At 40.0% G+C, this 27,498-nt stretch overlaps 1 protein-coding gene across 4 annotated transcripts in view; it reads left to right on the top strand.

Moving 5' to 3' along the window:
* FGFR3 (fibroblast growth factor receptor 3) overlaps positions 1-27,498 on the top strand; it is a 67,850-nt gene that overhangs the window by 21,607 nt on the left and 18,745 nt on the right. For all 4 annotated transcript variants that reach the window (XM_075261117.1, XM_075261116.1, XM_075261119.1 and 1 more), the window contains exons 3-7: positions 5,137-5,400; positions 9,727-9,780; positions 20,715-20,884; positions 26,412-26,535; positions 27,129-27,319. In XM_075261117.1, coding sequence (XP_075117218.1) covers positions 5,137-5,400; positions 9,727-9,780; positions 20,715-20,884; positions 26,412-26,535; positions 27,129-27,319 — 803 coding nt within the window. The remainder of the gene's footprint in view (positions 1-5,136; positions 5,401-9,726; positions 9,781-20,714; positions 20,885-26,411; positions 26,536-27,128; positions 27,320-27,498) is intronic.

The raw sequence follows: 27,498 nt of genomic DNA, 5'->3' as shown, positions 1-27,498 counted from the left end.
TCAATCTAAAAGGGGCCCCCATTTAACATGTGCTATTTATAATACTGGTGTCTTATATTGTACAGAGATGTTTGGCCCCCCTCAGGCTCCAGGGCCTGGTGGTGTTTGCTACCACTACATCCTCTATAGCTTCACCTCAATATGAACCATACTGTGATAAGTGATCTGTTATGTACACAGTAGTCATAAGGGTTGTCCCTCAACTTTCCAGGAGGGCAGTCTTTCCCATTGACGCCATGATGTGGAAGGTGTTTTGCTGCAGAACAACCCCTTTCCATATGGCCTATTAGGATAGATATCATAAAAAGGATCCTCCATTCATGACCCTACTCTTCCAGCTAAATGACTTGAGATACATGGTCACCTATTCTTTTGAACGGACAACTTGTAATACCACATCTTTCCTGTAGTGGCCACTGCAGTGCACAAAAATCTACCACTTCCTCTGAGTGTTCTGGCTACCAGATGCTCATTGATCAGCAGATCCTCCAACAGAAGAGGAGATCCAGATGGGACACCCATTTCGATACAATTTATAACATCCTGAGTACAAGTTCAACATTGCAGCTCTTTTTGTTTTTAGTGGGAATGATCTTTTCTATTATCCAGATAAATATCTTAATCAGACAATATATGACCTAAGCCCAGAATTGGAAAACCTCTAGTTCAGCGTCTGGCTCTGACAAGTTCCTTTGTCGCCTCCGATATAAGGATATACTGTTATTATATCTGGTCTCTTTCTTTGAACAGGGACATGGACATTTATCTTCATTTCCTCCTCCGTTCTTTGAAAAACGAAGACGACATAGATCTCATATACATAATTCTGAATGCTGCTTGTAGATTTTTCCGCTTTGTTATTCAATACGACCTGTAAATATATTAAGTCGGAGGCCTCGGGCTGTAGTGAATGAAGGTTGTTAATGTTCTTCACTCTTTTGCTCTGATGAAAAATTTTTGGGGATGAAGTCTTTGCTTAAGAGATCAAAGAATATTTTTATAAGCTAAACGGCTTCTTAGTAATTTGGGTCTGAATAAAAATTACAAAAAAAAATTATTTTTGTTTCATCTGTTTGGAATAGGCATAATGCTCCTTTCATCTTCCAGAGGTGGCCTTGGACACACCGATAATTTTTTCGGTATACTCTTCAAAGTGCCCTTGTACCAGCTTGGGATTGGTTCTAAGTCCGACTGACTTCAGTTTGAAGTTTCATAGGCCTTACTTTAAGAAAAAAAAAAAATTGCAAATCATTAACTTTAAAATTGGAGCAACAATGGGCTAAAAAATTCAATTTGGGTCAATATAAATTCTTATTTTTAAGTTTGGCTAAAATTTAGAATTTGGGAGAATTTATGAAGACTGACATTTCCCACACCAGTCTTAATTCCTCTATTACTACAAGATGCATCTGAAATATTAAGAGGCTCCCACTTCTTACCAATTATGGTGCACCTTGCAAGGTCCCATGCACCAAAAATAGTGACAGGCATAGATTTCAAGTATAACTTGCGTTGGTAAATCTGATGTGCTGAGGTGTCCCAGACCTGGCCCGCCTTGGTCTCGACCTTTCCTAAAAAGTGGTGCGAAATCTGGAAAGTGGAGAAAGTGGTATATTTTAGGCACAAAGGGCTGTGCAGTAAAATTCAACACTTATTCCCGACTTTGAGTTGGAAGTTTTTTCACTGTGTGTCTAATATCTTAGTATTAAAATGAGTGACTTGTGTTTTTTTTTTTTTTATTCTATATCCTTTTTTGATACATCCAACCAAGTGTGCTTTTTATCAAGATGGGATTGGTCCTGATTCACTTTGGTTCGAAATTTTACATTTCGATTTCAACTGAAATTTTGAGGCCAGAGTCATAAATAAGGTTTTCCAACACAGAATTCAAAATGTGGGCCAAAGGCCCCATAAGGCCTTTCATTTTGCTACATGGAGCCACTTTGAGAATCAAACTGAATTTGTCCTGTTGGACCAGACCTGGGCAATGTACGGCCCGCGGGCCATATCCACCCCCTGACTGATTCAATCCGGCCCTCATAGCTTGACTAGGGAGGCGTGTCTTAGTGCCGGCAGGACAGTGCAAGAAGATGGAGACGTGTGGTGTATGTCCTAAGGTACTGAGAGGGGAGGTAGGGGAGATGTGAGATGCAGGGTGCAGAGAGTGTGTGTGTGTCTGTCTGTGTGTGTGTTTCTGTGTCTCAGTAACTAGAGGCAGAGATGGAAGAGGAATGTTATACTGGGGGCAGATATGGAGAGGGAATGTTATACTGGGGCAGAGATGGAAGGGGAATGTTATACTGGGGGAAGATATGGAGGGAGAATGTTATACTGGGGGCAGATATGGAGGGGGAATGTTATACTGGGCAGATATGGAGGGGGAATTTTATACTGGGGGCAGATGTGGAGGGGGAATGTTATACTGGGCAGATATGGAGGGGAAATGTTATACTGGGGGCAGATGTGGAGGGGGGACATGAAACGGGGCAGATGAAGGGGGATATGAAATTGTTAGAGAAATGTAGGGGGACATGAAACTGGGGGTAGATGAAGGGGGCACTTAAACTGGGGGGAAATTAAACTGGGGACAACTGGAGGGGGCATTAAACTGTGCAGGTAGCTGGAGGGGGACCTGTCTGCCTCTAGTTGCCCCCCAGTTTAATGTCACCTTCCAGCTACCCCTACAGTTTAATTGTTGCTTCCTGCTGCCCGAGTTTAATGTCCCCCTCTAGTTTCCACCAGTTTAAACTGGAGCACCAGGAGAGGGACTTAATACTGTGGGGCAGTTGGAAGGGAACATTATAATGTGGGGGCATATAATGTAGGGGTGACTCTAGGAGGATTATACTTTGTGGGGGCACATGGAAAGATGATTGAGAATGGTAGTATCAATTTCTTATGCAGCCCCATGGGAAAATTAATTGCCCACCCCTGTGTTGGATGGAAGTCCACAATCGGAGTTTTAGACCAAGCTAGATATCTAGGGTCTCTAGACCGTAGGCTAGTCTTCCCTCCATTCATCTGAGTGAAGACTAGCGTAGTGACGATCAACTATGTGAACAGAGAATGGTGAGATTTTATATACTGTTCTATAACTGTTCATCACTCTGGAATATTTCATAATCCATAACGCAAAAATTCTTCGAAATCCAGACTTAAACAATTTTACTGTATATTGCTGGCCCGTAGGAAAACTTTTTGTTATGTTTTTGGCTACATAGGTATACGTTTCTTTCGAGAAATCTAACTCCATAATGTCTTCTAGCTTAGACTATTGACAGAATAAAACATTGCTGTTTCTATGAGGAGCCCGTTCATGAAAGAGCTGCTGGTGTCCTTGTAGACAGCTGTCTGTTTGTACAGCTCTTGCTGAGCATCCTTTGTGGCAGATGCCAATCTTCCAGTCACGCCTTCTTTGTGAAGACCGTGCCACGAGTGGTCCTTATCATCTTGGCTTAAAAAAGGAGAGCATGCTCACCAAGGCATGTCTTGTTTTATCAACAAACCACTTGAACCTCTTCCCGCCTTCATGCATGCTGAGTTTGGCTCTATACCAGGGCACAGCTGACCCAGAGAAGACCCGCTTGCTAATTGGCAGAAAAAAGCCTTAGGGGTCAGTCATCTAGAACCTGTTTAACTATTTGCTAAGGCAGAACTGTAGTAACCATAGTGTTTATAAGACTGGTAGTGCTATAGTTTTTTAATAGACCTACTTTTAAAAAATAAAAATAAAAAATTAACAAATTTTTGAAAAAAAAAAGTAACCATTGTTCGTCTAATTTATTTTTTTTTTTTTTTTGCCTGCAATTTAACCTAAGGCAAGATATTCAGACCTGAACTTAAATATTTATTCGGCCTTGTCACTAGAGTGGCCTGGTCTAAAAAGTTGTCTAAACATGACGGATTTGCTGCCTAGGGCTTTTTTTTTTTTTTTCCACTTTCACCCAGCTGTTACTCCACCTGCCTGTGCTTGACCCCCAGTACCCAGAGGTAATAAGGAGACAGAAGGGGCCATTAGTGAAAATCCCTTCAATATAAACCTTTTGGGCTCAGTCAGCAAAGCTTTGTGCGTAATTGTCCATGTGTATGTATTAATATTTTATTTTTATTTTTTTTTTATATTTTTGTAAAAATTTAAAATTGATAAATGATAATTAGAGTATTGTGAAGGTGTTTTTGGTTTTTTTTTTCTAGATTTTCCCAGACCTTTTTTTTTTTTATTTCAGCCAGGGTGAAAAGAAAATTGGACGTTTAGCCGTAAAAAACTGTTTATCACTTGCGTAATTATTCTGACAAGACCAATCCTGAGGGGTGTTATACTGACAGGCCTTTTGGGCAGATTTTCAGTGCAAAGAAATGTCTAAATATCATGTCCTGACAGAAGCCTTTGACAGGAAGCAGAAGCGGAGTATAAATCTAGTAAAGCATTTTACAGCTTGGTGTTTATTTTGAGCTTTCAAATTGGTTTAGAGCCCGTTTTAATGGCGGGGTCAGTGATTCAGCTAAAATAAGCAACCCCTGCCAAGTGCAAATAACATGAAAAATTACTTAGTTGTTTAATATTAAATGTTTTTGGGGGCTCTTTTTTTTTATTTATTTATTTTTTTTACTTTTTTGTGCTTAATTTAATTAACCATGTAAATTAAAGCGTTTTGCAGTTTTTTTTTTACATTAACAATAACTTGAAAGGACTTGCCCCTCTACCAAGAAAGTTAATTAAAACGAAGCATGTGTTTTGATTGATCCCTTGAAGAGGCTTGCTTGCCAATTTCTAGTTAAGCTGACAAGCATGTGGTGCCCTGCCTGTAGGCATTTCAGAGTCCCGACAACCTCCCGCAAGACTTTGCGAAGACTTTCTGAGAATTTTATCTTCTTACGGGTCGTATTCCAGGATCTTTACACGTATGCCTTCCATAACTTCCAGTTTTCCCAAGGAAACCCATGAGCGAGCGTGACCCTATGTTTTTGGAGAGAAAAAAATTAAACTCTTTCCATTCCCCTACAACTCCTCTAGGACTTAGCAATGTGGTTTATGGCCCATTTGCCCACTTGTACTTCTTGCCTGATAATTATCATTATCATCTTGACTGTTTTTGGCGTTGTTGGTTCTACAGTAACGTTTTTTGTTGTTTTTAGATTACCTCTCTGGAGAATCAGGCCCTCTTGATGAACTCATGTTTGGTGTGGGAGAGACCATTGAGTTGTCATGCAGCGCGGAAACCCCTTCCATGCCTATCTTATGGTTAAAAGACGGAATTGCAGTTAGGGAAACCAACCGAACACACACAAGACAAAACCTGCTGAAGATCACCAATGTCTCCTACGATGATTCGGGGATTTATAGCTGCACTTTGTTGCGTTCTACTGAGATTCTGCGGAATTTTACCATTAGAGTAGCTGGTAAGTTTTCAACATTTTGTACACCTATTTACTGTTGGCGGTCAACTTTGGGCAATAATTATGGCCATTTAACTACTTGGTCTAGTTGGTCCCCAATAAGAGTATTAGAAGGTGAAGGTCAAGCATAGAGACAATGTTCACAAAATTCTGACTAGTCAGGTGGCTCTACGCTATGGCTAAAAAATAAAAAAAAAAATAAAATGTAAAAAAAAAAAAAATCAACAAAAATGGTAAATAATTAACAAAAATTTCAGAGATATCTGCCCATAATACTTTAAAGTGAGTCTTTCCCCTCCCCTAGTATATTCTGCTGCCTCCACCATGTTACAGAGCACATCACAAAGTTGAACATCACACCTCTGCACTGTGTCAGTTTTGTAGATTTAGAGAGGGACAACTTTTATGTATTATGCAAATGAGGCAGTTGGTGCACTGGGGGTGGGACTTCAACTCCCTGTTGCTCCTCAAGATATCATAACCGTGCGTGGATTGACTCACTACACGTGGTGGCGCACGGAGGAGATGGTAGGGGTTAAAGTGGCAAGAGCAGTTTTCCAGGGAGCTGAAGATCCGCCCCCAATGCACCAACTACCTCATTTACATAAGATTTCAAAGTAATTTTTCTTTAAATCCACAAAGGTGTGTCTATCACAGTAATGTGCTCTATGATATGGTAGTGGTAGACTCGCTTAAAGGACCAAAAAAATCAGCCATAAATAATTCTAGGTATGTTTTTCAATGGTTCCTTAGCCATGGCTCCTAAATTCAAAAAATTTAAAATTTTTAAGCCACCACGAAGACCAGAGAAGGTCCATAAGGAGTTAATTATCAACACGTAATTAGAAAGTAATTACCAGAGCATGTAATTAATTATTAAAACCAGCTGGGTCAGTGGTAGATCAACACTATCTCCGCTTTGTGTAAAACGACCCTATGTCCTGACCAGAATTTTTAACATCTACGACATCAGCAGGACGTCTACTTCACTGGACTCTACTAGCTGACCCGTGTGAGCCGTGTATCAGATCTCAGGGGGAATCGCTGTCTCTGTGCAGGATTAAGAGGAAAAATCAAACAAAAAATTTCAGACCTCACCTCCTTTTTTTCCCTGCCACCTTTCCATACATCTGCTTTTAATCTCTTAGTATTCGAAACTCCGACAGACGTTTGGAGGTCACATCAATTAAATAGTCAAAAGAGCATTTTAGGACTTTTTAGTGCCCCCCCTCCTAAAAACCCATCACCTACTCTTCTCTATTAAAATAGTAACAGGAGAAGAGTCAGATGAACTCCTCCCGAGGTCCTAAAATGTGTTTTTGTCTATAAAATTGCATTAAAATGCTTTAGAGATCAAGGGTGCAAGTTGGGGGCTGAAATTGGGCAGCTGGTGGTACTTTGGAATAGAAAACAGCTGTGTGTCCAGGGAGGTGATAAAATGTTTTGATAGTGGATCGAGTAATAATGGAGACTTTTTAAAGGATCAAATCTCCTATTCTCTGGGCTCCAGCATGGTATCAGGGGGTAAGGGGCTAAGACTCAGACGGAAAATGTTTATTTTTAGTTTCTCCATCTTAAACCCAACAGTTTCTTCTTATTTGTTTTTAGGAATTTTTCAATTTCTGGTTAGAAATAAAATAAACTCTCAAAAAGCAGTGGTTTATTTTTTTGGTGCCTTCTGCTTTAAAGGAATGCTCTACCATTTATTTATTATTTTTTTTTTTATAGGAATATTAGAATGTTATAAATTGGTGACCCGTGGCTTGGATTTGCCGTGACTTTATGATCAGTGTGGGTCTAAACGTTGAGTTCCACATCAGTCCTAGGAATGAAGGGTCTGCCGCAGTGGTTTAGTGCCGCGTTCCCTTTACGGTTATTCCACTTATTTAGCGTTGGATCATCCTATACACTCAGTACTGCTCTTGGCCCAGGACTAGTAAACTGAATTGGGCCATGCTGCAGTCTTCACCTTACAGCGGTGGGGGCCACTTTTGTGCAGGGGACTGGAGTATGGCCCTAATCTGTTGAATAATACTGGCTGCAATTCTCGGAATAGCCGGTTGTCCAAAAATGCTACTGTGCATGTAGGATGATGCAACACCAATTAAGAGGCCTCTTCATTTTTAGGGTGAGTTCACACGGAGGAAAGTGGAGCACAATCTGGCACGTATATACGTGTCAGCAGATTGTGCTCCGCAAAAGCTCCCATTCATTTCAATGGGAGTCAGGATCGTAGACGCAGCGTTATTTTGCCGCATATGCGATCCCGGCTCCCATTGAAATCAATGGGAGTGTATACGGCCCGCAAAATCTCACGTGGCGTCTACGTGCCACATCACGCGGCACTTTACTCCATGTGAACTCACCCTTAGAATTGCAATGGTCAGAGGCCTGAGTCAAAACCTTTGGGTCCTGGTGCCAACTCTGTAGCTGCCCCGCTCTTAGCCCTGTGCCATTTAAGAAAGTGGTATATTTTATGTGTTTGGTGGCCCCTTGGAGTCTGGGGCCCAGTAGCTAATGCCGTACTCTCTGGAGCTTTGCTCTTGGTGAGAGTCCCAGAGGCCTGTAGGTTAATGTAGTGATAAATAAGTGACCCCATTTTCAGTATTGGTGACGGTCCTAGAGGCCAGACTCCGCTGACCATAAAGTAATGGCATGTCCTAGGGATATGCCATCACCTTCATTATTTTTTAAATTTTTGAAGGTGTTGGCCCATGAGCAACACTTATCCACAAAATATGTATTGAATGTATGGTCAGTGGTGGTCTGATCATTGGGACCATACCCAATCACAAAAACATTCCCCATTTCAATACAGTGTTGGGCCTAATGCGCATACAAATTTGCTGTGACCATATAAGTTTTTGGGTTGGTTTAGGTTTATGAAAGTTCTAATTCACTGGCTACCTAGACTAAGACCACTGAGTCCTAGACTAGTCTGATTGGCTTCTAAAGTGTCTTGCAATTTATCCAAGACCCATTCAAATTACATTGATGTTGGTGGATTCTTATGTCTTGGGTTACCTTGGGTAGTTATCAAATGTCTATGGGAGGAGGGATGCATCTGCTTTCAGGAGGGAATATGATTCGGCTATGTTGGATTACCTCTCGCTTTTCACCAGAGTTGTACAGAACCAGAAGTAACTGATCCCCCTCTTCATTTAAATTTTTAAAAAAATTGAGTTCTACAGAAAATTTGTATATTTTTTTTTTTTTTTGAAATTCTTTATCTGTAATAAAGCGAATAGGCGGATGAATTTTGTAACCTTTCAGTGGTTTATTGTACGCCATAGTCTCCTTTGAGACTAATGAATGTTTTTGAATTTTTTATTTTATTTTTTTAAATCATGTAATTGCAAATATGCAATCATGGCAAGAATGATGGGATTCTTTAAGAGAAAAATGTGACCTGCAGTTACTTCTTACTGTCTAAAATTGTTCTCATTTTCATGCCGGAGCCCTGCAGTAGCAATCATACATTATGTAATAGGAATGAGAAGCAATTCTAAGTGGAAATATTCACACTGTATTCCCTCCGGCATAAAGCTCAGTGGAATTGCTAACAGGCATTGTCGAGGCTTCTGCCTTATTCCTTTTATAAAGATATCAGAATATTTTAGCGGGATGTATTGTGTTAGCTGCAAGATCCTTGTACTTCAATATTCTTACCGCAAGTCCCATCTATTTTGATTTTGAGCTTTCAAAATTTTTGGATTTTATGTTTTTATTTTTGTACAAGAATTCTTTTCGTCCTATCATTGTGTTGTGCTTGTTGCGTTACCGTTTCGGACATGACCTTCTCTTCTTCTCGTAGATGTGTCCTGGATAGAGCACCGCTTAGTCAAAAAGTCACTTAGGCCCATAGATATGCACAGCCCCTGCCCTCTGCCCTAATTTGGCTACATACGTGTAATATAAGTCTGGCCACCCCACGCAACGATAGATGTAGTCAGACAATTGTAGATGTAGCGAAATAAATTGAGTTTTCCGAGCATAATTTTTTATAATATTGAAAATAGATCAATTTTTATTCACCCCCCCCCCTCAATAAACCACCAAAATGTGAGAGATCGCAACACAACATTTCAAGAGAGACCACAAAAAAAACCTAACTTGGCCGGCGCGGAGCTGCTGATCGGTTTGCAGGCAGTATTGGTGAATTGATCCAGACCGTCAAGGCAATTGATATTTTTAGAATCTTCTCAACAACTTTTTTTTCAAAAAGTTTTTGGCAGCATCTGACAAATGTTCATGCCAAACCAACAAGTTGAAGGTCAAGTCCTCATTGACCTGTGCATATTTTAATTGTTTTTTTCTTGTTTCTCACAGACATGCCGTCATCTGGTGATGATGAAGATGATGACGAAGAGGCTGAGGAAAGAGGTACCGTATATATATTTTTTGTTATTACTTCATTGTATGAAGCCATATTTGCTATGTTTGTAGTCTAACCTCTACAGGAGTTGTCATCCACATTTTCCAGACTCTTGTACACTCTCTTGTAACTAGTTATGTTCCATTTTGGGGAGGGGGGTGCATATTGTGCACCTAGCCATTCATTAGACCTATATATAGCCACAATTTTTTCAAATGAATACGATCTTGTTGATTCTAGAAGTAGTGTTATTTGTCAGGAAGGCAATCTATGGTCACTACAGACAACCCTGTCCATATCAGTGCACATGGACATCCTTAAGGGGGAGCGCCATTTTGAAGCCCCTCCATAAGTTTGAATGGAGAGCCACTCTATAGGAGAAGCTCAGACAGACTCAATTTGCATATTTTCCCCGTGGTGGGTGCTTTTTTTGGCAGACAAGGCTTCTGGTTTGCCATTAATGCCGTGATCTGGACCTTCAGTGATCAGTTGATCGACATAACTACTTCATTCTGAAAGCCATTGTCTCTGAATAGACAACCCCTTTAACTTAATGTTGGTGATCACAAGATTTACACGGTCCCTTAAGTATGTTTTGTCATGCCGGAAGTTGTCATATGTGTCCTATGTTCATGTGTCGAGAACCCCACCGGCATATAGGACTTTTTGAGAGCTCCTTTTACCTTCAGCTAGGTTCACACTTATGCTTGGCTCTCCGTCGTTCACTCCATCGGTCCACTGGGAGACCCAAATGACGCGGTTACCCGCGGGCCATTATAGTCTATGGGGTCCACCAGGTTTTTATACTGAAACTGACCAGGAGAAAAGTCGTTTGTGCAGGACTTTTCTATCCGCCGATTCTGCGTCAGCGTCTCCAACACAGATGTGAACCTAGCCTTAGTAATGCTTCAATCAATAATATACTGTGGACGGCCATTTTTTTTCACACCCCTTTTCTAAGTGATGGGTGCTCCCACCCATCTCCTTTTTATGGCACTGCCATGGGATACACCATTGAAGCAATTCATCGTAAAATCCCTTTAAGAACAATAACTGAATATATATATATATATATATATATATATATATATATATATATTGAGGTAGCATTTAGCAGTTGTGTAACCATACTGAATATACATTTGTATCCTGTGCCTTTGTGTTTGCACAATTCCATCTTACAACACACTAAATGCTGGCTGACGCGACAAGACATTGGATTTTCTACCTGTATTTGCAGACTTGTGGTGGTTTGGCTGGAAATATCCTACAAATCATACACAGATGTTGTAATGTATGCGGCTTTTAAAGCAAAATATTTCTTCTGCTGGCCCTTGAGATCCACAGGCACAGATCCATGCACAATATCATCTGTGTGTGATTTAAGTTATTCCCACAACAAGACGTAGCTCGTGGGTTCAGCCGATGAAAACTGTATTGTGGTGCTTTATGAGATGTTTCCTTGTAAAAGCTGGAAATTTATAGAGAGGTGATCGCCATGTCCAATTCTATTTATATCACTGCTGATTGTATCCAAAAACAGGCCATTGGCCAGAAGGGCATTTGCCCCCAAATTTAAAAAAAATGTAATATTAATTTTTTTGTGTGTGTGTGTATTTCTAAGTAACAACTATCATGGCTACAGCTTTAGCTTTTACGGGCTTATCACCTTTACCTGAACCGATTGAAGTTGCATTTTATGGGTTAAGGGTTAAGCGATTTTGTTGACTGTCATCAAACTGTCTGTTATTAAAGAGCCCATCTGTTTCAGATGGGACCTGCCAAGGTGAACAGACGCGAATCTGGCTCTTCCGTTAATGAAGCCTATTTTGCCAGGGAAAGCTTGAAATGTAGTAATACATGAACGAGTCCACCAGAGTTGGGGGTACCTTGTACAGAGCACCTCTCTGTTCTAGTCTTGAGACATTGAGATAGCAAGGGGGTTTAGAAGTAAAGTAGATCACTCCCAAAAGATCTCTTAAAGGGTTCCAGAATTTGGAGCAACCTGTGTGGCTGGGGGCAGGGGTGTAAAGACAAAAATAAGCCTATCCCGGTACCCTATTGTCCGCCACCACTCCCCTTTCCACCATGGAAACTGCTGCCCGGATGTGAGTGATGTGAATGGTCCCTCTCCAATGACCATGTGAGGCTTAGGACTTCTGGTGCCGTGGCCCTGGAAAGCAGAAGAAAAGGGACTGGTGGTAGACAACACAACGATGGGAATAGGTGGGTATCCTTTTTGTTTTTGATTTATTCTATTTTTCTCCTCTTTGGTCGCCACATTGGTTGTTCCCAATCCTGGACACCCCTTTAAAATTCAGAACTGGCATTAGGCGGCTTTAGAGGCAAAAAAGGCAAAGCAAAAAGTTAGGAAGGCAAGGGTTAACTGTAAAGTGTGATTGGCAGTCATCCTTTAAGGAACACTGAACATTTTTTGACTCGTAAATCACTTTAAAGTTGTAAATTTATCTCGCCAAACGTTTCTTACTCGATACTTACTAGTAAAACAAAATCGGGCACGTATCTCTGGTAGTAACTCTTATTCCAGCACGTCTCTTACGAGGAGACGCAGCCAGCAATTGTGGCTTGGATGGTGCCAGTCCTTGCCATCAGTGATGGCGTGTGGTTTTTGGAGAACCGTTCATTTGCTAAGAACCTCCTGATCTGACACAATTGAACATTTTCTGTAGCAGTAACCAAAAGAATTCCGTGGGCTGCCTCTTACACTGGTCCCTCTTGTCTTACTCGGTGAATTTACTGACAGATTTTTACCTGAAATATAAAGCAGACGCTTGGTGTAAGGTGAAACATATGTTATGGGTCAGCAGTTTTGGGGGTTTTTTTTAATTTTTTTTATTTGTTGGAAATATTTTAAAATAATTGTGTTTTTGGAACATTTTGTCTAGTGCGGGAGCATAACTGTTGTATGCGTCTCGGCCATGAAGTCTACTTTCTGATTTCTTGAAGGGATTGTCCAGAATTCTTTAAACGAAGTTGTTGTGCGACAGTGGTTTTATGGGATTAGTAAAAAATGGCTGGCTACTTCCAGAAACAGCGCCACGTTTACCTCTAGGCAATGTTTGGTATTGCAGCTCAATTAAAGACTGAGATCCACTACGAAACATAGCCTATAGACAAGTGGCGGTGCTGTTTTTGAAAGAAGGAAGCTATATTTTTGTAATCTTATATAACCCGCTTGAAGGGATTTTTCTGGATAAAGTTGAAACCCAGAAGTGGCCAATCTTGAAGTAAAATACAAAAAGATTCCTATCCATAGTGGATAGCCGCAGACCCCATTTCCTGTGGTACTGCCACTGGCCAGACCGGAAATGGGCATGCTCACCGTTGAGACTGGCGACAATTCGGAGAGATATCACAGGCCCCTCATCAGTGACCGCTGGAGCTAGTGTTTGGCTGCAGCAGTCTCATTCGCCTCTCCACTTCTGATATGGTGGGGAAGCTAAGTGAATGGGGATCCACCGCACACTGACCACCCCAGGTTTTATCTTGTCCTGAAAAACAACTTTAGGGTCCATTCACACGGAGTAATGTGCCGCGTGATGTGGCACGTATACGGCGTGTGAGACTTTGCGCGCCATATATGCTCCCATTGATTTCAATGGGAGCCTGGATCGTATACACCGCGTTATTTTGCTGCCGTGATTTTGCACCCTTAGGCTAAGGCCCCATGTTGCGGAATCACAGCTGTTTTTGTTGCAGATTTTGCTGCAGTTTTTTTTTAGCTAAGCAGAAGGTAGAAGTAGAAGAACTTCTTATATATTCCCCATTCCTTTTGTAGCCTTTCTTGGTTTTGGCTCAAAAAAACGCTGCAAAATCTTCAACAAAAAATGCTGCGTTTCCACAATGTGGGGCCTTAGCTTTAAACTTATAGTTCGCTACCTAAAACAAAAGTCCTCATCCACATGAACCAGATATTTTTCTAATAATTAGTAAAATTGACTAAAAACATTACATTAATACAAAAGTTTTAATTCTCAGTTTTCCATGTTTAGAAACTGGCATCAGTATTTGCTGGTCGCTCACGTTGCGATGAGGTGGTCTTGGAAGACCTAGTCTTACACAGAGCCTATTCGGGTGCTGTCAGTTTTGGAATGACACCAGTGTATATGAAAATTCCTAGGCACTTGAAGCTGGGTTTGTTCTTAGTGACGGGAAAGGGACTGTCTGCTTTTATAATTCGGAGCTTCTGCCAAACTTGGTTACGGCCAAATGCTCTGAACATTCTGCTAAGGTGCAGTTAATGTCTGTGCTGGAAGATGCTCTTGTTTTACAACCTGAGATGATGACGCAAGAAGCTTTTCTGCATACCTACCTGGTTTCTTCACTTCAGCTGGTGAAGCTTTCCTTTGTAACATCCAAAAATAGATGGCGTTAAATATTTTTGAAATTTTTTTTTTCACATTTCTTGTTGCTTTTATCAGATCAGTCTTTTTGCCCAGTGGTTTCACAAGCCAACCTACCTATTTCCCATACAAAAATAGGACGTAAGGGGAAAACCTCTGAAGTTAGGTGGCCTTGATTTGAAATTTGGACCCCATTTCATGTTTACTACCTTGGATCAACCCATTTGCTAAGATTATAGTCTAAAGGTTATGCAGACTTGTAAGCGGACCACAGCCATATTTCCGGCATCAGATGATCGTTTATGAGACCTGTAAAATAAAAATTACAAATTAAAAAAAAAAATGTTGGTCAAATTTCAGATGTTGAAAAATCATCAGTAAGGGGTATTAGGTTATTTGTGAGTATTTCCATAAAAGATAGACCCTGTTGACCAGTGATTGATACCTTGAGTTGAGGTTGCTTCTGTTGGACCAATTGATCTTTGCTTACGGGGGAGTGTGATCGAAAACACATTTTGTTCCAGTCCATGTAAAAAAAATTCCCAGTTGTGAAGTGAATAATTATGATAGAAGTAAGGATGGGTTCACAGAATTATTTAAACTACATTGTTGTGTGACAGTGGTTTTATGGGATTAGTAAAAAATGGCTGGCTACTTCCATAAACAGCGCCACATTTACCTCTAGGCAATGTTTGGTATTGCAGCTCAATTAAAGACTGAGATCTACTACGAAACATAGCCTATAGACAAGTGCGGTGCTGTTTTTGAAAGAAGGAAGCTATATTTTTGTACTCTTATATAACCCGCTTGAAGGGATTTTTCTGGATAAAGTTGAAACCCAGAAGTGGCCAATCTTGAAGTAAAATACAAAAAGATTCCTATCCGTAGTTGTTTATTCCTATCCGTAGTGGTTTGTTGTACAGTTTTTTGTTCCATCATAGGAGCAGAAGACCAAAAACCAGTGGCAAGCCAGATCATTACTTGACCATCACCAAGAGCATCCAAGGAACGAACCCCACTGAATTATGATAGGGTTCTCAGATTATGTGAAGGAATATGTAGTAGAGGCTCCATCACTGATATGATTTTAGCCGTTATTTATTTATTTATTTTTTTTCCTTTAAAGCTCTTTTTTTGTTTCCTGGTTAATTTGAGGATATTCTATTGAATTAAAAGACAAGTGGAGCTTTTTTTCCCCCCTTAATATGCAATTTTTACAGTCGACTATGTTAACCAAACCTTTAAGAAATAAAATAAAAAATCTATAATATATTCCAAAGCTGAAGTGCAGAAGTAATTTTCCATTACTGAGGACTGTAGGTCAGTAGTTCGAGTGATTGATAACATGTATTTAGTGTCACAGCAGAAAAAATATCTCATCTCTTCCAGCAGTGTGAGAATAATTAGGTTTTTCTGCGGTAATATTGTGTCCTCTCTTAAAGGTATATTCCGTCTGCGTGTATAAAAATAAAATCTATGTATTGGAAACCTAAAAAGTGATTTACGGTTTATTTAACATTGAACCGGAGCCCAGAAACCTCATCGGTTACAGTTTGTCTTGATATAGTCTTAAGTTTTCAGAAGTTTCAGATTACAGATTAAAATTTATTCCCTTTTTCAATAGTCTATAAAACTTTGTTTCCAGAGAGGAGACGCGGATTTTAGTGGTGAATTGCCTGTTGGAAAGCCTTTTGGAGAGTCTGATAAGTCACTTTAAGTGCAGTAACTCAGCTATATGAGACGTATGTCTTGTCTCTAAATTATTTCGAGCCTGACTAAAATTAAAAATTATTTTCCCCTCAAATGAAGAAAAACAAATATGTCTAAATTTTCCTCTTCTCTCGAGTTCTTAGAAGATCATATTCGTTTCTTAGAAAGATTACTTCAGGGCTGGATAAATCCCAGGAGCCAGGTAGCCAATGCTGTTAGGAAATGTTTAAAAAAGTTTTTATAGGTGGATTTAGTTGACGTCTATGGAAAAAAAAAATAGTCTGTTTGGAAATCCTTGGGGTTTTTTACGGTTTGGGCGTCCGTTGTCAAGTAGGTTGTGCTACAGCCGTAGTCAGCTGGAACAAATGAAATTGTCCAACTGTCATCCAATGTCTGTGTCCCTTTTTGTTGCTCGAAGACTTGAGTAGAATATTTGAGGACTTGAGTAGAAGACTTGTGTAGATGAGTGGAGATGACTTGACTTGAGTAGAAGACTTGTGTACGTGACTTGACTTGAGTAGAAGACTTGTGTACTTGACTTGAGTAGAAAACTTGTGTACGTGACTTGACTTGTGTAGATGACTCCTTTTTTATCATACTGGGTTGGACTGTACTTTGATATCAACCTCCAAAACAAGTCGCCCCCCCCAAAAAAAAAAAAAAAAAAATCCTTCTCTGCTTAATCCAAAACCAGTCCATCATCACTGAAGGACTATAAGTAAAAACAACATACTGGTCCACATTTGCTAGGGCTGCTGCGCCTCGAGAGTGGCCCCTAATACATCTCACCTTGGTGCATTTTTGCGGCACTGTTTCACATCTCAGCCCCTGTACCCCACTTGCCACTTTTACACAGTAGATGGAGAAGAGCAGGATGGATCAAGGTAGGCCGAGGCAGGAGATGCCCCGGTTCTCCAGATTCACTATAACTCAATCCAGAAAACTGGCATGAGTTAAACAAAAAAAATAGACCAATCTCTGACTGTCTTAGATTTGGATCAGGCGCTCCTACATGCACTAGAATTATTTTTAATAAATCCCCCCAATATGGTGGTCCTTTTCTTCGAAAGATATTTTTCTGTTGTCTCAGAAACTTGTGAAATGAAAGTAGATGTTGTGGGAGGTTTTTCTTGTCTATGGCCAGTCCAAATCTAGGACTTGGTTGAAATACCAACTTTGAGACTCTTCATTTTCTAGAAATTCTCTTTGAATATCCTGTGCTGTGCTTCTGTTCTTCTCAGATGGTTGATTTCAGGCACCATCGTCCTCAGCAGATCTTGCACCCTACGTTTTTTTGGAACCAATGAAAGCCACCTGTTCACCGGTGACTGCACTAATTAGGGGATTCTCGTCAACCAAAGCATTAAAAGTGTAATGGATTCTTATTGTATCTGCCAGATTCTGATGGGCTTAACGTGTAATTACATTGTGCTTCCCAAAGTCCTTGGCAAACAGCTTCTAATACCTCTAGAACAACAAAGGTTTATCTGTGCACTATGTGGACGCTCTGTTTATTATCATTTTTAGGCAATTGGATATTATTTGTTTTATGGATTTTATTTATTTTTGTCATTGAGGCTTAATTTTCTCAGATCTTTTTAATTTATAGTCAATTGAGGCGGCTTATGGTCCCAATTACAACTTCCAGCCTTCCTAGTCTTACGCGATTTTTACTTTTTGGAAGGTTTCAAGGGGCTTTCCAATAAATATTTTTGTTTTTTAAAAAATTTTTTCCTTTGTCCTATAGAAAATGTCTTATAACACAGTAAAGCGAGGATCTTAAGACCTAAAATCCGTCTCTCCAGCCCCAGTGCCATAGCTAATGTAACTGTGTCCAAGGGGCCATAGGCTAATCCCAGACCTGCTTTCAGCGCCGTCCGCTGTGATTTTCACTATTTCACAGATGAAGTTAAGGAACTCGAGTCTGTGTGATTCAAGTACAAAGAAAACCATTACTGTCATTCTGCAGAGCCGTGTTTGTCTCACGTGGACAGAGTTGGCAGTGTTCCTTGGCGTTGACAGACAATTACTTTCTAAATGTAGCAGTCAAATTGTAAAAAGTTAGCAATGGTTCAGCAGGGACCCACTTTTGGCCTGTCGCTGCTTGTCTGGATCGCTGGGGGGAAAAAATGAGCTGCTCTGCCAAAGCATCTGCTTATTACCATTGGCATTATTAGGGTTTATTTTCAGATAGATGTGAGCTTTAAGGTGGCCAGAAAACTGCTGATCATTTTAGCTACCGCAGTCAGCTGTCATTTTTATTTTTTTTCCTAATTTTATTTTAGTTTTTTATTTTTGGGGTTTTCTTGTTTTGTGTTCTATATCTATATATATATATATATATATATCTCTATATATATATATATCTATCTATATATATATATATATATATATATATATATATATATATATATATATAATTTTTTTTTTTTTTTTTTAACTAACTTTACCACTTGAAAAATAAGTTTTTATTTTTTTTTTTGCCTGCAAAAATATTTGTTCATTTATGCTTCGAATTGAATCGTATGGAGTTCGGAGTTGGGCTTCATTGGCACATCCTTAGGCTTTATTCACATGTTTTTAACTCCCCTAACGTCCACACATATACGTAAGTTTTTGATTCTTGTCCATTTTTAATAGACATAATGAAAAAAAATTGATGAATTTCATTGGTCCTTCATCTTTGACCCAACCCTCTGATCTGTTTGGATCAATCAATGGATTGATCTATTGATTTCTTTTGGTTTTGTCCATGAAACATTAAACTTCCTTACCACAAGGGGCACTATTGTGTATATAAACATCTCTTTGGTAGAAAAGCTTTGAAATTGGACTCCTTTATGGTCCTTTCCAAGCATTTGAGCTTACAGAGTGCTTATGATCGAGTTCATGGTGGTAAAATCCCTCTCTGATGTTTCGATGAGGGTTCTCTTGGGCAATCTCTTCCATAGAGCTCTCAATCTGCTTCTTGGTTTCTTAAGCAATAAGGAAGATGGCATGGTGCCCAACTTGTATATACACTGGATTTGGAGTAAATTTTCCTGCTTCATATCCATTGATACTGTTGCTATAAACTGGACTACACCCTCTTTAAACCATAGCCAAGTGCATTGTTACCTGTAGGTGAACCAAGAATAGTAATGTTATAGCGGGTATTATGTATGACAGTTAGGGCTCATGGAAACCGTTCCTCTCTGGGGTGTAAACAACTAATTTAGCTCGGGACGGGAGGGTCAAAAACTTTTTGAAAATGACTCCTTATGCAACTTTTTGTATCTATTTAAAAAATGTATAAAAGCCTAAGGATGTATAGTATAGACCGGGGTATAAATTTTTTGGGAATAATGTTCCTCTGTGAAGTTCTGTTTCTGGAATATTGAGAGAGGTTGTTGACTTCTATTCTTACATTCTCCTCGTCCATATCGATGTATTGTAAAACCAGTGCCTTTTTTTGGTAAATTGGTCATTTTTAGCAATCCTTAAACCACCCTCTACCCAAGATTGGACTGGCCTATAAGAGTGCCAGAGGACACTCTGGTGGGTCCAGGATCCACCCAGTAGAGTCCAGTAGAAGACCGCCTCTTTTGGTACTAAAACAAAGCCCATCTCTAACTGCTTGGGACCTGTAGAATCTCCAGTCCGTTACTACTACATCAGTCTCCCATGCTATGTGTGACCTATGAGTAACGGCTTAGATTTAATGCCCCCTCTTGGTTGTATGCTTGGATGTACATGGATGACGGTGCCTTAGGTTTAAGTCAATATTACGCATTGTTCTTGCGAAACTCCAATATTTATCATCTTGCGTGCTGTCGATCTGAAAATTGAGCTGCCTTGTGCCAATATTGTCCTTAGGCGTTGACTTTGTCAGTGCTGCACTGTAAATAAAAACGAATGATAAGCTGAATGGGTTGTGTCACTTCTGTGCTGTAGTCCAAGTGTATACATACTGGGTGAGATTATGCTAGAAGATCAATATTTGCCCATTTGCATACGCTCGGCTTTGTTCCACCAATTCCTTGTCACTTCACCTGTGTTCATTTTTGCTTTGGGAACATTCATCTGTAGAGTCACCATCTAGGTGAAGGTCTACTTTTATGATTCTGCATTAGAAATTATTCCAATGGCCACTTTTGGTGCCACTTGGGCATCAGGGCAAACTAACCCTGTAGAAGTTATAGTAATAGTTAAACCTCTTCTAAAGGGGTTGGCCAGGAGTAGAAAAACATGGCGGCTTTCTTCCACAAATGACACCCATCCTTGTTGTTTCTGGTTCACATCTGATTTATAAGCAGATTGGTTTCCATTTTTCAGGTCCCCAAGCGAACCCAAAGAAGGGAAACCTCTAACGCAGGTGGGAACCTAGAGTGAGCTCTTTTGATTTATAGGGTTGAGCTGCAATACCACATACAGCCTGTAAACAGGTGTGGCACTGTTTCTGGAAGAAAGTAGCCCTGTTTTTCTAACCCACAACCTCATAAATTATTAGACATGAGCGAGTACTGTTTGGATCAGCCGATCCGAACAGCACGCTCCATAGAAATGAATGGATGCACCTGGTACTTCCGCTTTGACGGCGGCCGGCCACTTAACCCCCCGCGTGCCGGCTACATCCATTCATTTCTATGCGAGCGTGCTGTTCGGATCGGCTGATCCGAACAGTACTCGCTCATCTCTATTAATTAGAAGAATATCCCAGTAGGCCTGTCCACTTCAGATATCTAGATTTCTAGATCTTGCTCTACATAGATAGAACATTCCATTTCCCATTGCCTAAAAAAATTAAAGAAATCTGTTAAAATGTGTGTTGCAAAAAATTAACCTTTTTAAGAAAATAATTTTAAAAAATTCTATTTTTTTTAACCTAGAACCCCCATACTGGACCCAACCGGAAAAAATGGAGAAGAAGCTCCACGCGTTACCAGCTGCCAGCACTGTCCGATTCCGATGTGCCGCTGCCGGCAAACCCCATCCCACTATCTACTGGCTGAAAAATGGCAAAGAATTCAGAGGGGAACATCGCATAGGAGGAATCAAGGTAAATTTATGTGTACAGATTGCTTCATTGCCACTAAGCACTATAATTTTCTCATTTTCGAGATTTGCATGTAGAATAATGTCATCATTGGCAATATGCAAATAGCGTGTTCATGCTCAGATATCAGCGTGGTGCCGGCTTCCAGGTGGTTTCCGCCGTTTCTTATGAGACAACAGCCCTTGTAATGGGCTACAATTACCTTATGTAGAAGTATGGCTTTCAAAAACTTCTGCTGTACCTTCTAGATTTTTAGATCACCCTCTTACCAACATCTCACCACATTTAGGTTGTATATGGTGGCAATAGGCCACGAAGTTGTTTGTATATGGTGTCAATCTCTTACATAGTAGAAATATCCCTGAAACATATACCTGTATAGTATATGGAGCACCTATTGTAGCGTCATTTCCAACACCGATCCTTGAGGTCATGAGCCAAGTTGGCCATATTTTTGGTCTGATCCGATTCTGGATAGCTAGTTTGAACTTTACGTGCTGTTGTTCTAACATGCGTGATCTTTCCATGTTCTCTTGGAAGCTGTTGGACAACAGTCAGTCTTTGTCAAAGCTCCATCTCACAATCTATGGTCACCTAAAACTTTTCAACTTTTTTTACATGCTCCACCAAAATTTGATGCTGGGTAGACCTCCAAATTGGCAGTTTAGTCACTCATTTTTATCGACTTCGTTTTGGGCCAACACTACTGGAGAACTATTGTACCTTACACATGCAGACTCTCCCAACAGGGAAGAGAGAATTATTGGGCATGTTCAATTTCAATATGCCCGATCCTTTTTTTGTAAATAAAATAAAATATAAAATAAAACAAAGTAAAATAAAAAAAACTAGTGATTGAATTCCTGTAATTATTATACAGTTGCAAACTTTACATTTAATTAACTATACTATGGCAATAGTTATATAATATAATTAATTAAAATTAATCATATTATTTTGGAGTCTTAACTATTTTTTGTTGACCCCCAAACACCCAATGGCCAACTCCATGACTACGACTATGACTCCACAGCCCTGTCTTTACCCAACGAGGACACATGCACTTAAACCAAGCCTTAAGGGCTTGGCCAGCTTAAAAACTGATTGTTTTTGTAAAAAAAAAATTTGTTCCTTATACATTGGCTTTTTTTTAAAAAAAAAAAAATCTTTTTTATATGTGATTTTCCTTTTAGTAGTGCGTGGGGGTCACACCAGGTACACATTTTATCCGGACTTAAACTGCTATATTTTTACACAATGCCAAAAATCCGTTCACATGCTTCCTCCTTAGGTGACTGTAGATGGGAAAACTGGCTAACCTGGAATGTTCAGGTCAAAGTCTGGCCGCATGACACACGTGATAACGAAAGTAGCTACATTGTATCCTGTGCCAGGAGACTTCACGTAATCCCTTCTGTACACATTAAGTCGAGCTGAGAAATGCATTACAACAAAAGAAGTTAGAAAGAACATGAAAAAAACTATAACGTTAAAATTGGCTATGCAAATACAAAATGTGGGTTGTCCTATACCGACCCTTTATTCACACTCTGAGGTTTTAAGCAATATTTCCACAAGTAATTGTTGGTATAAGAAAAGAAAAAATGTGAAACGCAAAATAGCACCACACCTGTGCACAGTTTGTATGTGGTATTGCAGTCTGATCTATTTATCTTCCTAGGAGCTCATTAGATTAGACTCTATGGACAAGTGTGGTGATGTTTTTGGTTAATAAAATAAAAATATGTAATTTTTTTTATCCTTTTTTTTTTGTATTTTTTTAAATTTTTGTATAAAAAAAATTACAAACTAATTTTTTTTGTAAAATTTTTTTAATTTTTTTTTTTTTTTTAAAAAAACATTATAGTACAAAAATGTGATTCGTCATACGTGAAAGCAGACCAGTTATCTACAGAACTCTAGAATTTTTGGCTCTGTTTGTCAGAGATATGCATGGCCGCCATCATGGCCACAGAGGGTCTGACCTCAAGCAAGTGACCTGTGCCCCGACCGGGGAAATAAGTGACAGTGGTTATAGAAATGTTTTCTGTGCCCCGTCCTGAAAGCCAGAGGAATGTAGACACAAAGCCCCCTGTGACAAAGCCTATCAGAGAGTGAAAGGGAGCGGAGGATAAGCAGTTTAGCTGTGTCTCGTCTTATCTGCTGGTCCTGAGCACTAATCATCAGACCAAGCACTAAACCTCACCAATTGTGAAAAATGTGTTAAATTTACCAAATTCTCACATATCATCCAATCAGAGGAGCTCCAAAGTCAGGAGTAAAAGTCTCTGGAGGGTCTTGGAATGGGAGATACAGGGGATAAAATCATGAACATGGGGCTATGGATTTCTAACAAGACATTCCCTTGAAGGACATTCTCCCCTAACCCAGCAAAGCATGGGAGCAATGGCTTGTATTCAATTTTGAGGTTTAGTATCATTGAAATAATGGCATAAGGAACATTTAAAGGGGTTACTCTTGCTTTGACCTTCAGTGATGCAATAAGTGTCCGGTTTTATTGCATCACCGCCACAGGAGAAATGAGCTATTACATGTTACCTACCGTATTTAAAGGGATTGCCCCGAACTTGCTGTGGTCTCTTCACTCCTTTCCAAGCATAGCGCCGTGCATTATATAGTGGCTATGCTTGGTATTACAGCTCTGCCCCATTCATTTAAACTAGACTGCGTTGCTGTATGGCCATGTGACCGATGGAGGTGGAAGTCACTGACTGAGAAGAGGAAGTGGAGCTCTTTATCCTAGTCCTATCAGCTTTGTATTGCATAGAAAGGCAAATTCCTCTAAAGTGAGAGATATTTTGTAAGTGTCCTCTATTCCTACAAATGATAAAAGAGGTCCGGCTCCTTAATCGGGACTGTACATCATACAATCCCAATTGGATAGGGGAACATATGGTTTTTTTTTTAAACCAGTCAGTGCTTCAATATTGCAACCAGTGTCTTGACTAGTGTTACCACTGAGGCCAATTGTCACTTCCTCTACTCCTTCTAGAGGCTAATTGAACATGTGCTACCCAGCAGAGGGCAACAGTGAGCACAGGAGAAGACTCCTCCCATTGTGTACATAATATTAATAATTCAGATCAAAAATATTCTTGACCAACTTTATTTTTATTGTTATGACTTTATTTAACTTTTGGATATAAACAGAATCTCTTGTGCTCATTACAATTATGCATGAACCATCCCTTTAAATGTATGGAAATGGCTATAACAGAGTATGAGGGTATTTGCCCGGTAACATTAAACTACAGGGTCCTCCTTCTAATAGACAAATGTGTATTTTTCAGGAGAAAACGCAGCACTTTCAGCTTCTGACATCCCCCCCCCCCCCAAGTCTGAGAGTTTGGGCCGCCAGTCATACTGCTTCACTAGCCGTGTGGTGACAGGCTCCAGACACAAGCCCCCTGCCTGATACAATCTTTATTGTGGGGAGAATAGTGTGAAATCTGAGCACTGGAGCCTGGTCCTTTCACACATAAACACGTTGTCTCCGTCCAATAGAGCTTGTTAAAAGGCTGAATGTTCTTGATATTGTGTAGTTGTATATGACATGTACGTATATATTACATGCTAATGGAAACTTTCCTTTGACTTGTTTGTATATGTTATTCTGATGTCCGTATCTGATAAAATGAGCAGCCTAAATGGGTAACCAGGCAAATCTGGTTCTTAACATTGTGCACTTCACTTTACTTAAGTGTAACTATATACAGTAGTCCCCAATTTGTATTACGTTCCCCATGAATCCGCTAAATATATGGATTGAGAGTGTGACGTTGCGTATATATCCTATTATTCCCCTTAAAGGGGCTGTCTAATAAGTATTTTTTAAGGGATGGGTTAGAATTAAAAAACCCTCTCCGGTCCCAATTCCAGCTGTTCCCAAGTCAATAGTAGGCTCTTGGAATTGGGCAAATGACCAGCCATCCAATAGTTTGCCGAGGTGGGTCAACACTGTAGCCATGAAAAGGAACAGGAAGTAGAGACCAGATGGAACACAGGATGGTTTGGAATGGGAGGGGTTCATAAGTCAATTATCTCTTGCAAATTTTGTATTTCAAATTTTCAAAACTCTCCAGCCAAAGTAAAAAAAAAACAAAAAAAAAACCTCCCCTCCATCCCCCAACCTGAGTACGTGATCACCATGTACAAGAATTTCATATGACTTTATATCAGAGATTTCACAAAGAGCCTTAACATCTTAAATCCTCCTTGGAATCTCTATTATATGGTAAATGTACGTACACTAAATGACCCTGAAAAAAGTGGTCAATTATTTCTTCCCAGACTCCTGTGTGTAGCCACGGATCGAGAGTGTACCGAAAACCGTCTCCATGGAGAGACGAAGGACAGAAAAAAAAATAAACTCTGGAGAATTCCAGCTATAGACTGACTCACGGAAAAATTCAGAGTTTTGTGATGTCTGCGCCGGTTAGCGAGGGCTTAGAGATTGCTCTGCTTTCAACTTTTTCAGAGTGAAGGTGTCGGAGAAGGGTGAAATAGACTTTTATTGTTCACTCAGTCTTCAAAATACTTAAAAAATATTGTAAAATCTTACACCTATGCAAGAGCTTACTCCAATCTGATATTTTTCAAAACTTCCCATCCGTTTTGGTAGGATCTGCCAAAAATATAAGGTCTGTGGCCCACCATATCCATTACATTACTGGTAAGGTTCAACCAAAAATTTTAGCAAAATTTCATGGCCACCATAATTGGTGAAAAACAATCTGGCCAGGAGAACCAAACGCAAAATGGTATTAAAGGGGTATTCCCACGTTGCATACTCGCCAGTCTTCACTGCTGTAAAATCTTCTTTCTTCCTGGTTTCTTGCGTTATTGGGTGGGCGGGGTTTCACATGCAACCTGCTGTTTAGCTCCACCCCCAAATTAGCGTGTAGCTCTGCCCACCACATAGCGTGATCCTATGGGGCAGCTGAAGGGCCTGTGATGTCATCAAAGGTCCTCAAATAACACTATATGCACAATATTGGACTATAAAGTACAGGCAGGAGCAACTCCATTCTGTGTTACATACAGAGACTGCCTCACTCTGCCATAATGAACACAATTGAATTAGCTAGCCTTATAAATGGGAGAACAGAAGACGAGTTCAGAAATGAAAGCAGCTCCTCTATCTGAAAGCAGGAAGCTAGGTCACGTGGTGCAGACACAGGAATAGCTAGAAACACAGGCTTGCTCCCGTGCACTTAGCCCCTCTTCCCTCCCCCCTGACAGCAGGCAGATACATCACTTGACTTGTGAGCAGATAAGTCAAGGGTAAGGATAAGTCAACAATGAATTGAATAAAGTAAGATGGTGGACAAACAAAGCAGTTTTGCTGAAGCAATGTATTTAGGAAAAGTCTTACATCCACATTAACAAGCAGTATAGATAGGATCCTTGTGATGGGACAACCCCTTTAAGGAGATTACAGTTCTAGCCTTAGTGTCGCGATTCCATGGTTATTGACTTTTTTTTTTTGTTTTCTTGACTCTCTCTAAAGCTTCGCCATCAGCAGTGGAGCCTGGTCATGGAGAGCGTGGTCCCATCCGACAAGGGCAACTATACTTGTGTGGTGGAGAATAAGTATGGAACCATTCGACAGACCTATCAGTTGGATGTGTTAGGTAAGTGCGGAGACTCAGAATTTACAAAAAATTGCCCTCAAGTCTATACCGTGATTCATGAACCCACCATACATATGTATGAGCCTTAGTAAGATGTCTTTGTGTGTGACCCTTCTTATTGAAGGACTTCTGTGTATGTGTACGGACCTTACAATACCTAGTTTGTTTGTTGTGCTGTTTATGTACCTTCTGCAAAGGCAGGAGAAGGAAATTGAGTTTTTGGCAAATATATAATAGATATCCAATAGCTGTACCAGGCAAGTAGGGCATAGCTAAGTTGTTGGCAGCTGACTTGGATCAGCACACAGGTTCTTCAGAGATGTTTGTATATGACTTTCGCAAGATACAATGTCTCCTCTGAAGAACGAGGTTTAGGAGGTCTCCAGCTCTCACGTATAACAACATTGACGAGAGGCTTTCATGTAGGTCCAATGAAAGGTAAAGAGGCCTGCCAAAAGTATTGCCCAAACTACCTTACAAATCTTGTTTGTGTTGTGTCGTTTTCATATTTTAGTGGTAGAACTGTGTTTTGTTGTACGGTAGCTTTCTCTAGTGTTGTATACACTGACCAGTTTAATGGTCCCTTTTTTTAGAGCGATCGTCTCACCGACCCATACTCCAGGCAGGGTTACCTGCCAATAAGACAGTCATAGTTGGGAGCGATGTGGAATTTCACTGCAAGGTTTACAGCGATGCTCAGCCTCACATACAATGGCTACGGCATATAGAAATGAATGGCAGTAAATATGGAGAAGATGGAGATCCATATGTCACAGTTCTAAAGGTAAGCTTTGGACTATGTGGAGTTTCAATGTTTTATACAGATTTGGTTGCTATTCAGAGATCCATAATGTAGGAGGTCCATCCTCCCTATCTCGAGAGACTCAAGGATTCTTAATATTAGTTGTTGGTCTGACCATTTGTGGTCTTCTGAAAAATGGAGTAGTCATAGTGGGTAAGGGC

The sequence above is a fragment of the Leptodactylus fuscus genome, chromosome 1 (assembly GCF_031893055.1).
Source record: "Leptodactylus fuscus isolate aLepFus1 chromosome 1, aLepFus1.hap2, whole genome shotgun sequence".
NCBI classification, from domain to species: domain Eukaryota; kingdom Metazoa; phylum Chordata; class Amphibia; order Anura; family Leptodactylidae; genus Leptodactylus; species Leptodactylus fuscus.
The sequence above is the reverse complement of the archived record's forward strand: the minus strand, read 5'-3'. Positions and strand labels throughout refer to the sequence as shown.